At 39.5% G+C, this 14,044-nt stretch overlaps 2 protein-coding genes across 3 annotated transcripts in view; both read right to left on the reverse strand.

Moving 5' to 3' along the window:
- The window catches only part of MLIP (muscular LMNA interacting protein), a 106,550-nt gene extending 104,555 nt beyond the window's left edge, over positions 1–1,995 (reverse strand). For both annotated transcript variants that reach the window (XM_032683950.1, XM_032683949.1), the window contains exon 1: positions 1,840–1,995. In XM_032683950.1, coding sequence (XP_032539841.1) covers positions 1,840–1,902 — 63 coding nt within the window. In that variant the 5' untranslated portion in view covers positions 1,903–1,995. The remainder of the gene's footprint in view (positions 1–1,839) is intronic.
- A 6,175-nt stretch (positions 1,996–8,170) lies between these two features.
- LOC116784582 (protein scribble homolog) overlaps positions 8,171–14,044 on the reverse strand; it is a 28,778-nt gene continuing 22,904 nt past the window's right edge. The window contains exon 7 of the mRNA XM_032683347.1: positions 8,171–9,075. Within this exon, the coding sequence (XP_032539238.1) occupies positions 8,923–9,075 (153 nt within the window). The 3' untranslated portion in view covers positions 8,171–8,922. The remainder of the gene's footprint in view (positions 9,076–14,044) is intronic.

Consider the following 14,044-nt stretch of genomic DNA (forward strand, 5'->3'; position numbering starts at 1 on the left):
ATTTGCTCTACTGAAGTTAAATATGTGAACAGACATCAACAATAACATGTACAAATAGCATCTGTATCACAAATTGACATTGCTTCATGCAGTCAGTTGACCTGACCACATGTAACAAGGGGAAGAATCAATAAAAGCCCAGAAGATACAAAACTAGGGAAAAAATGTAGAGGCACAGGGAAATCAATCTAGCAAACAGAAAGAAAGGCATTAAGACTAAACAAGCAAAGAGAGAGAGAGGTGGAACAGAGAAGAGACTAGGGCTCAGCTGGAAGGGGAGAGGGAAAGGGACAGGAGGACTGGCACAGGACCAAAGCATTCCCCCAGTCAACAGCGCTGTGAAACCCACTGAGCCAGGGCCTCTTCCATCCCCCTCACTAAGCACCCGCAGGAATGTGACCTGTCACTGCTAACAGGGACTCTCTCAGCTCAACGTGTTGGGAGGATTTAGTTTTGAAACTACTGAACAGTGTGTGACCTGACATGGGTGTTAGTGTGGCTCTCAATAGTGGGGTCTCTGTTTGCTCCACTTTTCTATTCTTAAAATTAGTAAATGATGCACAAAGAGAAAGTCATCAGCAGATCATTAGGGTTCCACATGAAGCACTCTGTATTTTGGAAAAGCCTTACTTAAGGTTGTCTGCTCAATTCCTTGTGCATGAATCTGCAATTAGATAATCACACTGGCTGATTACATTGCCATATATTTTCTCTATGCATAAGCTAGAAAAAAAATCACAGATTTCCTTTGAGAGCTTACCTGAAGCTTAAGTGGATTTTACACTTGTTTTAATTTTGATGAGTTTTCCTTATATTTTATATATCAACCAAAAGTTGAACATGAGGTCACTGTCTAAAGAATTAATCCATTAATTAGAAAATGAACAAGTAAAATAATAAATAATATTCTAGAACTTCATGCTGCAGCTTTAGCAATGATCTTTCAGATATTATTCTTTAGATAAATATTTCTTTTTGTAGAAAAGAAAAGGTACTTTAAGGGCAGGTTATTACTTTCAGTTTCAGCATTTTCCCTATTTCCTGCCCAGAGCACCTTGCCTTGGTGAAATTGTACTTAAAATTGTTAACTAACACACAAGCTTGCCAAGACTCACTTAACTGAGGCTAAATGAGGCAAACATTATGATTAAACAGGAGTAAATGTTGGCCAACTGCGAAACAAAATCTACACAATGCCATTAGTATTTAAGGTAAGTGCTAAAAAATTCAGCGCTAATTTGTTTCTTAGCAAGAGTGATGGCCACCTTTCTTCACAGCCTTTGGAAAGCCAAGAATAAACTGCTGTTTTTGTGATATCAAGAAAATAACCATGTTAATGTTAAGCAAATTATAAATTGCATTGCAAGCCTAAGATAATTAGGAATAAACTGTGTTTTGACTGTTTTCACTTTCTCTTAATAATTTGTTTTGGTCACACCTCTTTTCAATAAGTTCCAGATTCACTCCAAACACAAACAATTTCTTCTGCCATTTACTGATCTAAAATTATGGAAAATAATGTGCAAAGATATTAAATAGTTCTTCAAGAAAAATACAAGAGAACCACAGACTATTAGCTATCAGTTTGGGTAATGATAGCAAATCAGTATTTAAATAGATTTCAGTTTTTGCATTTCACATGCATTCACAAATTTCCATGATTTCCACAGAAATGTACCATCATAATTAATTTAGCATACATGAAGTTTCAATCTTTAAGGTCAGTGGTTAAAGGAAGCCAGGAAATATTCCTGTAAAGTACAATGGATTATTTCCTTTTTCTTCTAATAGTTAAATTAAAAAAAAATAAAAATATCAACATTTCTCAATATATCTTACCGTTTGCTTTTCCTCTGAAGCTGCTCTTCCTGAGACTTTGCTTTCATGTTTTCCTAACTCCATTTCCCAGGGGAATAAAAACCACTCAATATCCTGAGCAGAAGTGATTCAACCTGACCACATGCCAGATATGCCTGTACTTTTGGAGTTAGGAGAGAAAAGTATCAGGCAGCACTGTGGTGATTTCTGGTCAGCGCATGTTTCCAATTATAGCCAACGAAAATCCACAAATAGAAGCGTGAAGAAAGGGCAGACAGCTGCCTCTGATAACAATAAACATTGGTTTGGTATCACAGCAAATTGTTCAGGAGGGATTTTGGTTACCGGTCCCATTCACTTTCTCCTTGCCCTCTCGACCCCAAAAGCTCATTCCAGAAAAGTCCATGAAAATTAATAGCTATGTCTCAGTAGCACTAACTTGTGTTCACAGAGATTATTAAGCAAGTAAAATGATGAATATAATTAACTGGCACCACATGTTGTTATGTAGACATGAAAGCATACAGGAAAATACTTTAAAACAGTGCTTTAGCATGACTGTTGGTCTTTCCCTGTTGAGTGTTTGGAACTGAGCTATTCCCATATTCCCTCATGCAGAGTGTAGTCTCCTTTTCTAATATCAGAACATGACATCTTGCACTTTCAAAACGCAGAAAGCATTGCAAAATTTTCAGCAGGTACCATGAAGAAATGACCAGTGAACATCTAAAATGGAGCTAATAGCCATATAGAACCTGGTTGTGGGATCTGATAGTGGACTGTAGAACAAGTTCAAAGTGAAAAGGCCAGGAGGCCAGTATTAGAAGCTGCAGTACTGGAGGAACCTCTCAGTGTCCCTGCTAAGGATGCCAAGGTATATAACACACCCTTTTGTTGACACATCAACTGGGCTCATGTTGTCTCAGGACCAATCTACACACAAGGCTGGTTCTGCATGTACCAGCATGGGAAGGGGAAGCATGATGACACAGAATAACACAGAAAATGTTTGCTTCTGTTAAACGAGAATGTGCTCTCTGGTCAATCTGTGGTTCATTACAAAACTGTAAAATTGGTATTTTAAGCACCTCACTAAATCTTAGTAAACACACATCCTTTCCACCTCTTCCTCTCAATACATCGGTAAAAGAAGACTCTGTAAAATAAATAAATCAACACATAGGGTAAATAAATAATATGAAACTCTTGTTTATCTATCATTTTTCAACAGTCCAAACTAGGCACACTCCTTTCTGCATGTTTCTTGATAGATGCGATACTCACCGAATCTTTAGAGCCTTAGATAGGAAGAAAAGGCAGTCAGTTGACCCCCTACAGTCTATACAGTTTACATATGAAAAGTTGACAAACACTCCCTTCAAACCTTAGACTGTACCTTTTCTGAAACATTCTTTAGAACAAAGAAAAAGTTACTTCAGTGACAATTATTTTTCTTTAGTTTTTCTTTTACCTCTGTTTTCAGAAGAATAAGACAGCCAGCAGAAGAGTAAATGTGGCAAAGCAAAAGCAAAGAACCAGTCAAATCTGCAAGGGCTGCCATAGCAGAGGGAATAAATGTGAGCTTGATGTCATGAAAGTAAAAATACACCCCACTGTGTCTCCTGGAAATGCTGGGATAAAAGGAACTAAAGTAAGCAACATAATACCCAGAGGAAAGCTGCAGTTCTCTACTCTTCAGCAAGAAGGTAAGCAGTAATAAGAAGTTCATATCTCCAAAATCTTTTCTGTGAGGCTGAAACTTATCCCTGAGGCAAGAAATTTGCATAATGTCTTTGCACCACTTACTGACCTCAAAGGAGGTCTTCAGTGGGATCCAAACTGCAGCTTACATTACACTCCTGTTTACTGTTACTGATCATTCCTGTGGGAGCTGAAAAAACCTGAAGCACCTCCACTCCCATTAACCTGTCCATTTGCAATAATTTTCAATCACAGTCAAGGACTGGAGCCCCTCAGGTGGTCACATTCAACTGCTTCTGCTTGGTATGCTCCCAGCCCTGTCCCACTGGTGGCAGGGATACCCTGGTTGGCAGCAGGCTTCCAAACGTCAGCTCCCAGGGAGTCACTCCCTCCTCAGGCTAGAGAGCAGATATCCATGTCCTAAAGGAACAGGCTGTCAGTAGTGCAATGAAGCAGCAATACAGGACTCGAGACATATATATAAGCAAGCAATGGCAGATTTTTATCTGGTATTTGTGCCATGTGTTACTAAGCACTCATCCTAACTACCCTAAAACTTCATCTTCAATCATGTTTATTGTCTCTACTTTCAGGGTCTTATACTGTTTCCAGGTGTCAGCTCACCCATGTCAAAAATGATCACTACAGAAAGACCCAAGAAAGTGACTATTGGAGTGACTGCACTAAATAATTTTAAGGTAAGATGGTGATGAGTGTATGTAGTTTCACAAGTAGGTTTTCCCTTAGCATTCTTGTAAAAGCATCTAATAGCATTCACTTGAGAAGCTCCACTTCTCATGAATGGAAATTTATATGCATCATACTGCTGACTGTGCAACTGCAAGGGAGTTGAAGCAAACTGCATTGGAGATGTGAACAGGAGAAAAAAAAGCTGTGAATGCAAGAGAGCATGACACCAAACTTCACGCCATCCTGCTTAAATCAGGGAGCCCAGGAAATACTGGATGCAGGGCTCTTCTGTAGCCTGAATTATATAAGGACTCTGGAGAGATCATAAAAAAGCTGACATCATCTTATTATCTACCACAGCTTGCTCAGCATGATATTTCACCACTAAACCTGAGGAAAGACCATGATCCTAAACCATATGAGAATTTGGTTTTATATAATAATGAGAGTACATTATTTCTTACATAGAAATAATGGTTATTCTACTCCAGGGACTTTCTGAGACAGTAACTGTATATTTCCTGTTTTACTTTGCTAGGGAAAACATAGCAAAGAGGTGCTGAGTAAAAGCATGTTCTAGACATTGCCTAAATTACTGTGCTATTTTTGATTAATTCTTTTTATTACAGTCACTCCTCTCTTGACACTTGTTTTTCTTCTCAGAGCAGGACCTAACAAGAGGCCAAAAGATGAAGCTGATGAGGGGGAAGGCTGTGAGTTCTTTTGTAAGAGGCAAGTGCTGAATATCCTAAATAGCAGTATTGTGTAAAGAAGCCATTCAAGCAGATGTATTTTCTGTGCTCATTTGATCTGCTGTTGTTAGAGAATGAAGCCAGTGACTATCACGATGTGTGCCTGTCACTCTTAGCTATTTTCACTCATGTGGCTTCCATAATTATTTTACTTTGCCTATTTTCATTTCCAGCCTGGCTTAGTGGTAGCCCAGGGCTGCCAGCCAATGGCTGCACCACACATCACACATCTGCACTGCTGCTCTTAAGCCCATAGCTTTTATTTGTTCTGCATTAGACGCACCACAAGCTTTCAACAGTTAGAAGTGTTAATTCTGACCCTGATGTGGTCAATTATATTATACTCAGTTGAAAGCTATGTGACTTAAGTCACATATATCAGCTAAAAATCCTAAGAGTAATATAGAAATCACACCCACAGTGATTTTTAAAAGTCTAATGTGGAGAGAGTTCCTGTCCCACACTTAAATCAAAAAGTTGAAAGAAAAAACAAGCACAAAACTCAGCAAGCTGCCTCACTGCTCGTAACTGCCAGTCTGGCAGATGCCACAAGTTAAGCTTTCTGGGTTATTTCTGGTGCTCACCCTTCTCTCGGTCCCATCGTGCAACACCAGCAAGCAATCCCTATGTTACTCCAGGTCACATGAACCCAGGGTCACATGCACATGCCTGGAAATGACAGGACCCCAGCAGCGTTTCTAGCTGGCATTTCATGGCATGATCCTTGCAGAAATGAAGAGCACGGCAGAGTACTGGACAGTAATACAAAGCAGGCTTACCTTCCAGGCAGCCAGGAGCCAAGGGTGGGAAGCTGATCCTTAAGAGAGGTGGGTCCACATTCCTGCCATGGCACCCAGCAGCTGCTGCTGTCACTCCCTGGGCCACCCCGATCGCTCTGCAAACACTCAGGGAGCAGGAGGTGGCAGGCGTGGAAAAAGAGGAAAACATCACAGGCACCGCCAGTCTCTGCTTTACGTGTGAGGAAGCAGAATCCTACATGTCATGTACAGGCAGCAAGAGGCTCCTTGACAAAGTTTCTCCAAAGGGACAAGTTTGTATACATTTGAGCATGAAAACTAGGAAGGTTATTTCAACATTACAACAAATTGATTCCAAGAGCTCTGAGCCTTTTCTGACGTGGAAGTCCATGTAAGCTGTAAGCACTTTCTTCTCTTTGCAGGTCTTCTAAGTCAATTGTTCTGAAGTGGACTATCCTTGTGCCGGCAAGATCCTACATCTGCTGTCCTCCAGGAGTACATACGGGAGTGAAACAACAGATCTCTTTTCTGTCAAATACCCATTGTTTCAGCTATATACACATGATGTCCCTGAATATTACTGCTATATCCCAGCAAACCAAATTATCCTGGGCTGTAAAATATATTTCAATAGATGAGTTACACACACAAACAAAAAATCTTCCCTCCCATATTTTTGGGTACTGTTTGCCATCCCTTCCTCCACAATGATGGATGTGACAATGATGAGAAGTGACTAATTAGGAAAGTATTAAATATCTTTGTAGCTATCTTTTAAATGATGTGGCAGTTGTTCCCTATAGAAAATGAGTGGCTGCTCCATAGCCAGGCAGTGGGTTTTTTCGAGTCACTTCCCAGGTCACCAGGAAGCAAGAACACAGGATATGAGCTGTCATTAACAGACCAACTCCCATTGCACCGTCTCCACCTTCTGTCTCTGCCCACTCTTATCGAACAGCCAAACCTCAAAAGAGACATTACTCAGTAACGCTGATAAGGACACCAGCATCTGACCCGCACCTCTGCCCCTCTTGCAGAACAAAAGCGGAACAATCATCTGCTACTATGGAGATTTTTTTATAATAAAAGCTTGAATAAGCATAGGCTTTGATTGATATATTTTACAGAGCTGTGTGTCCATTTACATAAGTATTTGGGTTCATTTGTCAATGTGTGTTCAGTTTTTTTCCATAGAGAGGTTACCACTGTAAGTTTATAACCACAGCAAAATTCTCTACACTGCCATATGAAGTTTGCCTTGAAAACAAATTCAGTTGAAAAGGACAGATAAATATCTAAGTGTTTAAAAGTTTCCTGAATGGTAACAGCATTTGGTTAAAAGATTGGAATTTTGATAGCAAACGTTTTGACTTCCAAGACCCAATGAAGAATCTAAAACACACACCTATCTATGAGAAGGAAAAAAAATACAATACAGAGTTCTCAACAGAACTCTTACTTTTATTTTACTAACTCTCAATTACTACTTATTCTGCAGCCTAGGGTTGGTTTATAACAGCTGAGTTTATTTTTTTCTGCAGTGTAGTAAGAGACAAAAAACCAGTAATAAACTGTACAGTACTAGCTAGATTGCCAAAGTGTTTGTGGGTTCTGAGGTTGATATTTTTGCAATATGCATTGATCAAACATTAAGTCATGGTGGAAGAACCCTGTTTATTTTGGAGGAAGAAAAGGGATGGGAAGCAAACATTTTATTATTATTTCATTTATCAACATCATTTAAGATAATGCTTATGCACATAATATAGTCTTTAATATTAAAGTCATAGCAGATTCTAAGATGTTCATTTTGCAAATGAAAGAAACTAGCTTAATATTCCTACTCCTATCTTCAATTAAAATGCAGATGTACAAGATAATGAAAAAACCACAGTGGATGCGGTTGACGTGATATCATAGTGTTATTGCAAACCTATCTTTTCAAAATAAAATATCTGTTTTGTCAGTAGGAGATGTTGTTCTAACTCTGTGACAGCCATACTCTCCTGGGAACTTCATAATTCTGGAAAAGCCACATGCCAGCATTCATTGAAGTTATATACGAATGATCACTTGAGAAATGGGAATAAAAGATGTGGATTTACCAGGTCAGAGTTGTGCTATATTATATTTACAGGAAAAGAAACTGTATAAACATCATAAAACCCATCAATGCACATTTCATGTACATGAAAAGGAAGTAATGACATTCCAGTCTAGCAGGGCCAGACCTCACCTCTGAGTTAAGGCAGTACTTTGGAACCCCACATATGCTTATTAAACATCTCAAAATGCACTAGAAATCTGAATAGCAGTAAAGAGAATTAAAGGATTGAACACTGTTGTACAGGAACATTTTCTTTTAAATGCTTACCTCATATATACACACACACATACATACATGAAATACTGGCATACTGCAGTAAGGCAAATTAAAGGTGCTCTGCTTATATGCAAATCAGGAGGAGAAATAAAAGAGTCTCAGACAGTTCCTCAAGCATAAGAAATTGCTTCTCAGTTCACTCTCAGGTACATAGTTGCATAAGGTGTCTCCTGCATTTGGATCTAATAAAATGCAACTTACAGGTCTTGTTCAAATCTGATATATATTCACATTACTGATATACCTGGAGAAACTATTCTTTATTACACTAGAATGAGATACAGAATTCCAACACAAATAACATTTCTCTGTGGGTAAAAAACCCCAGTACTATTAAAGACAGATTTTTTTTTTTAATTCTCATAGAAAACAACATTAAAAGGGACAATTCAAAAGAACATGGGGGCAGATAAAAGGATGAGCTGTACAGACAAAACATGGACACAAGATTTTAAAAAAAAACAACAAACTACACAATTGTTTTCACTGTGTTTCCAAATGGGTAAAGTACCTTCTGAATAAAAATCACCTGCTTTTTTCACCTTTGCATTTAGGTGCTGTAGGACACTCTTACAAGTGGATACTGAAACACATGGTGACATTCACATAACTTTACCCAGTGCATTTTGTTTCAAGTGCTGGCCAAAGGAAAGTTCAAGGCAAAGAAATACAAACAGGGTTCTGCTCCCCCAGCTCAAATCCGTCCTCCATTTAATGGTTTTTGCTATAAATAAGGCAGAGTGGTTCAAGTACTACACTAAATGTAATCAAACGATGGGAGAGAAAATCACCCATTAACTCTTTCCAGAGAAGTACTTTATTAGGAAGGATAAAAAGCGCTGCTCAGACAGTCTGAATAGGCATGGCCTCCTGCGCTGCCAGGCTCCTCAGGCTCAAAGTCATCAGGGTCTGGGGGCAACTGGTCGGTATCTTCATCAGAAGTGGAAGGGCGCGTGAGGATTATCCGAGGTATCTTCAGCAAGATGTGAAAGATTTCAGAGAAAAGAGTCAGATCAAGAGCAGGGAAGTGTTTAAAGGGGGTATTTTAGAGGTACAGGGAAAAGAGGTAATGAGAAAAACATGTGAGAGGTGTAACACCACAAAACTTCAAAGACTCATAGAATTGTTTAGGTTGGAAAAGATCTTTAAGATCATCAAGTCCAACTGTTAACCCAGCACTGCCAAGTCCACCACTAAACCATGACCCTAAACACCACATCTACACGTCTTTTAGATATCGTCAGGGATGGTGACTCAGCCACTCCTCTGGGCAGTGTGTTCCAATGCTTAACAATCCTTTCTGTGAAGATATTTTTCCTAGTGTTCAATGTAAACCTTCCCCGGCACAAATTCAGGCCATTGTCCTGTCACTTGTTACCTGGGAGAAGAGACCAACCCCTACCTCACTACAACCTCCTTTCAGGTAGTTGTAGAAAGCAATAAGGTCTTCCCTGAGACTCCTTTTTACCAAGCTAAACAACCCCAGCTCCCTCAGCCACTCCTTATGACTTGTGTTCCACCTCCTTCACCAGCTCCGTTGCCCTTCTCTGGACATGCCCCAGCACCTCAATGTCTTTCTTGTAGTGAGGGGTCCAAAACTGAAAACACAGAATTTGAGGTGTGGCCTCACCAGAGGAATGATCTCTGCCCTGGTCCTGTTGGCCACATTATTTCTGATACAAGCCAGGATTCCATTGGCCATTTGGCCACCAGGACGCACTGCTGGCTCATGTTCAGCTGCTATCAACCAGCACCCCCATGTCCTTTTCCACTGGGCAGCTTTTCAGCCACTCTTCCCCAGCCTATAGCACTGCCTGGGGTTGTTGTGACACAAGCACAGGAATCAGCACTTGGTCTTGTTGAACTTCACACAATTGGCCTCAGCCCATCAATTCAGCCTGTCCAGATCCCTCTGCAAAGCCTTCCTGCCCTCCAGCAAATCAACATTCCCATGCAAACTGGGGTCTCTGCAAACTGGCTGAGGGTGCACTTGGTTCCCTCCTCCAGATCATCAATAGAGATATTAAACAGGATTCATCCCAATACTGAATGCTGGTGAACCCCACTAGTGACTGTTTGCCATCTGGATGTAGCACCATTCATCACAACTCTCTGGGCCCAGCCACTCAGCCAGTTTTTGACTCAGCAACACAAAAGTGTCCCCATCCAAGCCATGAGCAGCCCGTTTCTCCAGGAAGATGCTGTGGAAAACAGTGTCAAAGGCTTTACTAAAGTCTGGGTAGACAACATCTACAGTCTTTCCTTCTTCCACAAAGTATATATCATAGAAGATTAGGTTAGTCAAGCTCTAGTGCCCTGGCTCCTCCTTCCAGCCCCTCTTCTAGATGGCATCACATTTGCCAACTTCCAGCCACCTGGGACCCTCCCAGTTAGCCAGGACCACCAGTAGATGATGAAAAGTGGCTCAGTGAGTACTTCCCCAGCTCCCTCAGTACCCTTGGGTGAATTCCATCTGGCCCCATAGACTCGTATGTGTCTAAGTGCTGTAGCAGGTGCTGAATGTTTCCCCTTTGATTATGGGAGCTTCATTCTGCTCCCCCTTCCTGTCTTCCAGCTCAGGGCACTGATACCCAGAGAGCAACTGGTCTTGCTATTAAAGACTGAGGCAAAGAAGGCATTAAGTACCTCAGGATTTTCCTCATCCTTTGTCCCTATGTTTCCTCACACATTCAACAAAGGATGGAGATTCCCCTTAGCCTTTCTTCTGTTTCCAGCTTCCTGACAGACTACCTGTTCTATGTCAAAAATTGCATTGATAATTAAAGCGAAATTGGTATAAACTGCCTTTTCCATTCCTTAGCTAATCTTTTAAAAAACCTTCTATAGGTAAAAAAAAGATAAAAATATTTCAAAAAATAAAGACAAGAAAATATGAAATATATACATCTGTTTTAATTAAACTTCATTATTCATTTAATTCATGCACCTGAAAGCAATAAGGGATTAATTAAGTACCACAAAGTGTATCAATTATTGATCTTTGAAAAATTCCATGTTCTGGTTTCTTTCCTGACAAAGTATATTTAAAGGAAACATTAAGTCAAAATATTATTGTTTTGATTTGTCAGTAAAATAAGCATACATGGATTTGATTCATGTCAATTTTTTGGCCAAGAACTTTGTGGTTTTGAGAATTATATTACAATATTTTAAAATTAATTTAAATTCTGTAACTGAGAAAAAATAGTGTCAGGCTCTTGGTGTTTAGTCAAATAATGTATCAGTAATGGCTTGTATCAATTAATGGATTACTACAAATAATTACTCTGATGCACAAAATCATCCTACTTTTCACTAATTTTAAAAAAATGTTTAACATGTAATTGAAAACAGATATAAGAGTGCATCAATATATCTAACAAATAGCTAATATAATAATGTGTAATAAATAAAATGGTCACCTCACTAGTAGCCTAAAATTTTTCAGGAACTTCTTATTTATCAGTTGCTTTGTTGCATTTCTTTGCATTTTATAAGAACATTTCATGTTGACACCACAAATTCAATTGTTTTTATATTATTTCCTTGCTGTACATTATTTGATTTAGGAAATTACATAAGCATATAGATGCTTCGTGGCTGTTGAGCTAGACAGCCAGGAGGCTTCTGCATTGAAGTAAAATGAATTATTCCCCAGGCTCCACTGACATTAGCTCCAACTCCACTGACTGTTGGGAAGCCTGGCAACCCCCTGGCTCACAGCATACTACACACACAGACACCAAAATGCAGGTGTCAGTTTGGAGTTGAATCTCTCCCCTGAGAGCTGTAAACTAATTTTAAAACTAGGCATAAATTTAGTTATATTCCTTGACGTACTGAGTGCTCAATTATATCTTTCTTTTTTTTTCCTTCCTTTTCTGTTGCTTAAACTCAGAAGTTCACATTTCTGGAATCTTTAAATAACCTATATTGATCCTAAGTACTGGCCAAGGTAACAACTCCTGTCATGCACATGTGACAGCATTTATAAGCATTCTATGCATTGGATGTTTCTCTTGGCTCTGTTCATTGCTGAAAGATGCTTCTTGCTTAACAACAGCCAGCAGACAGCTGCTTTGCACTCCAGCAAATGCACATCCTATACATACAGGTGATTTACTGGGTCACATAATGAAATTCTGACACCTCAAAAGCTAGTGTGAAGGTCTATGCCCTACCTGAAGTTACCTATAGCCATATCCAGGACCAGATTTGGGATTTCATTGAGCTGTCTGTTCAAAGCTCACAGAAGACCTTTCTTTGTGTACTGTGCTATTCAAAAATAGACATATGCACATCTCTCCACAATCAGATGTATTCCATTAACCATGAAGAGTCACCAGTATCTATTCTTCCTTTTGAAGAATAAACCTTAGCCATTTTGAATGTCATTTTTTAAAATACTCTTTATCAGCATGGTTTCTACTTCCCAGGGATTCCACTTCCAAGGAATCAAAATCAATTTTCTAAAAAAGCTTTTCTTCAAACATTTCATGAGTTCTTTCATACTATCTTTCAAATATTATGATGAGACTAGGTCTTGCAATCATAAAGTGAATTTAATTCATGAAAGTCACTCGTTCAACATTTCTACAGTAATTGTATTAACTGCTTCCACAAAGTACGTGGTGTTGGGGAAGTCTTACAATGAATCTTTCATGTTGCTGCAGATAAAGAGGAACCAGCACTAAATGACCACCCAATTTTCTACAGCAGATGCTGAACAGCATCTCAGCCCAGAACTGCTGCAAAGGCTGGAAAACTGGACTCTCGAGAGAAGAGCAGGCTCAGCTCTGATCCACAGTAGTCCCTCTATACCCTCTCCAGGTAGGTGAAAGCTCACATATATACAGACTCACACTGATTTGGAGACATACTGCTGAGTTTTTGTAACAAATCAAATGTTCTGGCTCAAGTGCAGCTATATTCTCTGCTCTCTGCATGTCTCCCTGCCCACCCTCCCTCTGAAGCTTCATGTGAACCCATACCACTGCTTTCCCTTTACCCATCGCTGCTCCTTCCCCTGTGGTCAGTTATCCTGCTCTGTGTCGTTCTCCCTGATGGGATGCTGAGGAGCCCTGATATCCTCAAATCTGAAACATAGGTATCAATGACAAAACAACTGTTGGTTGTGGATTGTGCCAACTATGCAATTGCAAATCCAATTAAGTAAAAGAGTATGCATTTGTACAAGTCTAATTCAATGAAAAAGAATCTCAGGCCTCTACTCTCTCTCTCCTAGCATCAACTGTTATCAATTAATTTCCTCTATAAACCAAAACCAACACAAAATGGATGTAAGAAACACACATCACATTTCTAACCACAGTGGCCTTTCCATCTTCACCTAACCATCCCATAGGAACGAACCCAGCACTCTATCACTGCCTTCACATTCACCCTAGCTACAGGAATATCACAATATAAACCTTATCAGATTCCTTCCGTCTTTCAGTTTTGTTTAAAAAAACCCCACATAAACAAAACAAAAAAAAGTAACAGCAATAAAACTCAACAACTCGAAACTTGCATTATATTTTGTTACATCCTTTTCTCAAACCCAGTGCTTCTCCTTCCAGAGCACCAGGAGGGATTTCAGATTTTCCTTCTTATCTTCATTGACCTCAGCTTTACTCTATTAAATAGGCTAGCTTTGCTCTTAGAGCTTTTCTTTACTCTTCATATTTGAATGTACATTTCCTTGTGCAGCATGACCAAGGGAAGACAGGAGAACAGACTTCCTATGTGAAAAAATGGCACAGCAAAGAGGAAGCAAACTCTATCCACTGCCCATTAAAGACAAGGCAAGAAAGAGACATTTAGGATGGCAATAAGGAAAACCTTTTCAGTACAGGCACCTGATCTCAAGTTGCTTGCCTAAGGCATGTGGGAAGGTGTGAAATTTCCATCTTCTATACGTAACGCTTCAAAAAAAGTTG

Source organism: Chiroxiphia lanceolata, chromosome 3 (genome assembly GCF_009829145.1).
Source record: "Chiroxiphia lanceolata isolate bChiLan1 chromosome 3, bChiLan1.pri, whole genome shotgun sequence".
In the NCBI taxonomy this organism is placed as follows: domain Eukaryota; kingdom Metazoa; phylum Chordata; class Aves; order Passeriformes; family Pipridae; genus Chiroxiphia; species Chiroxiphia lanceolata.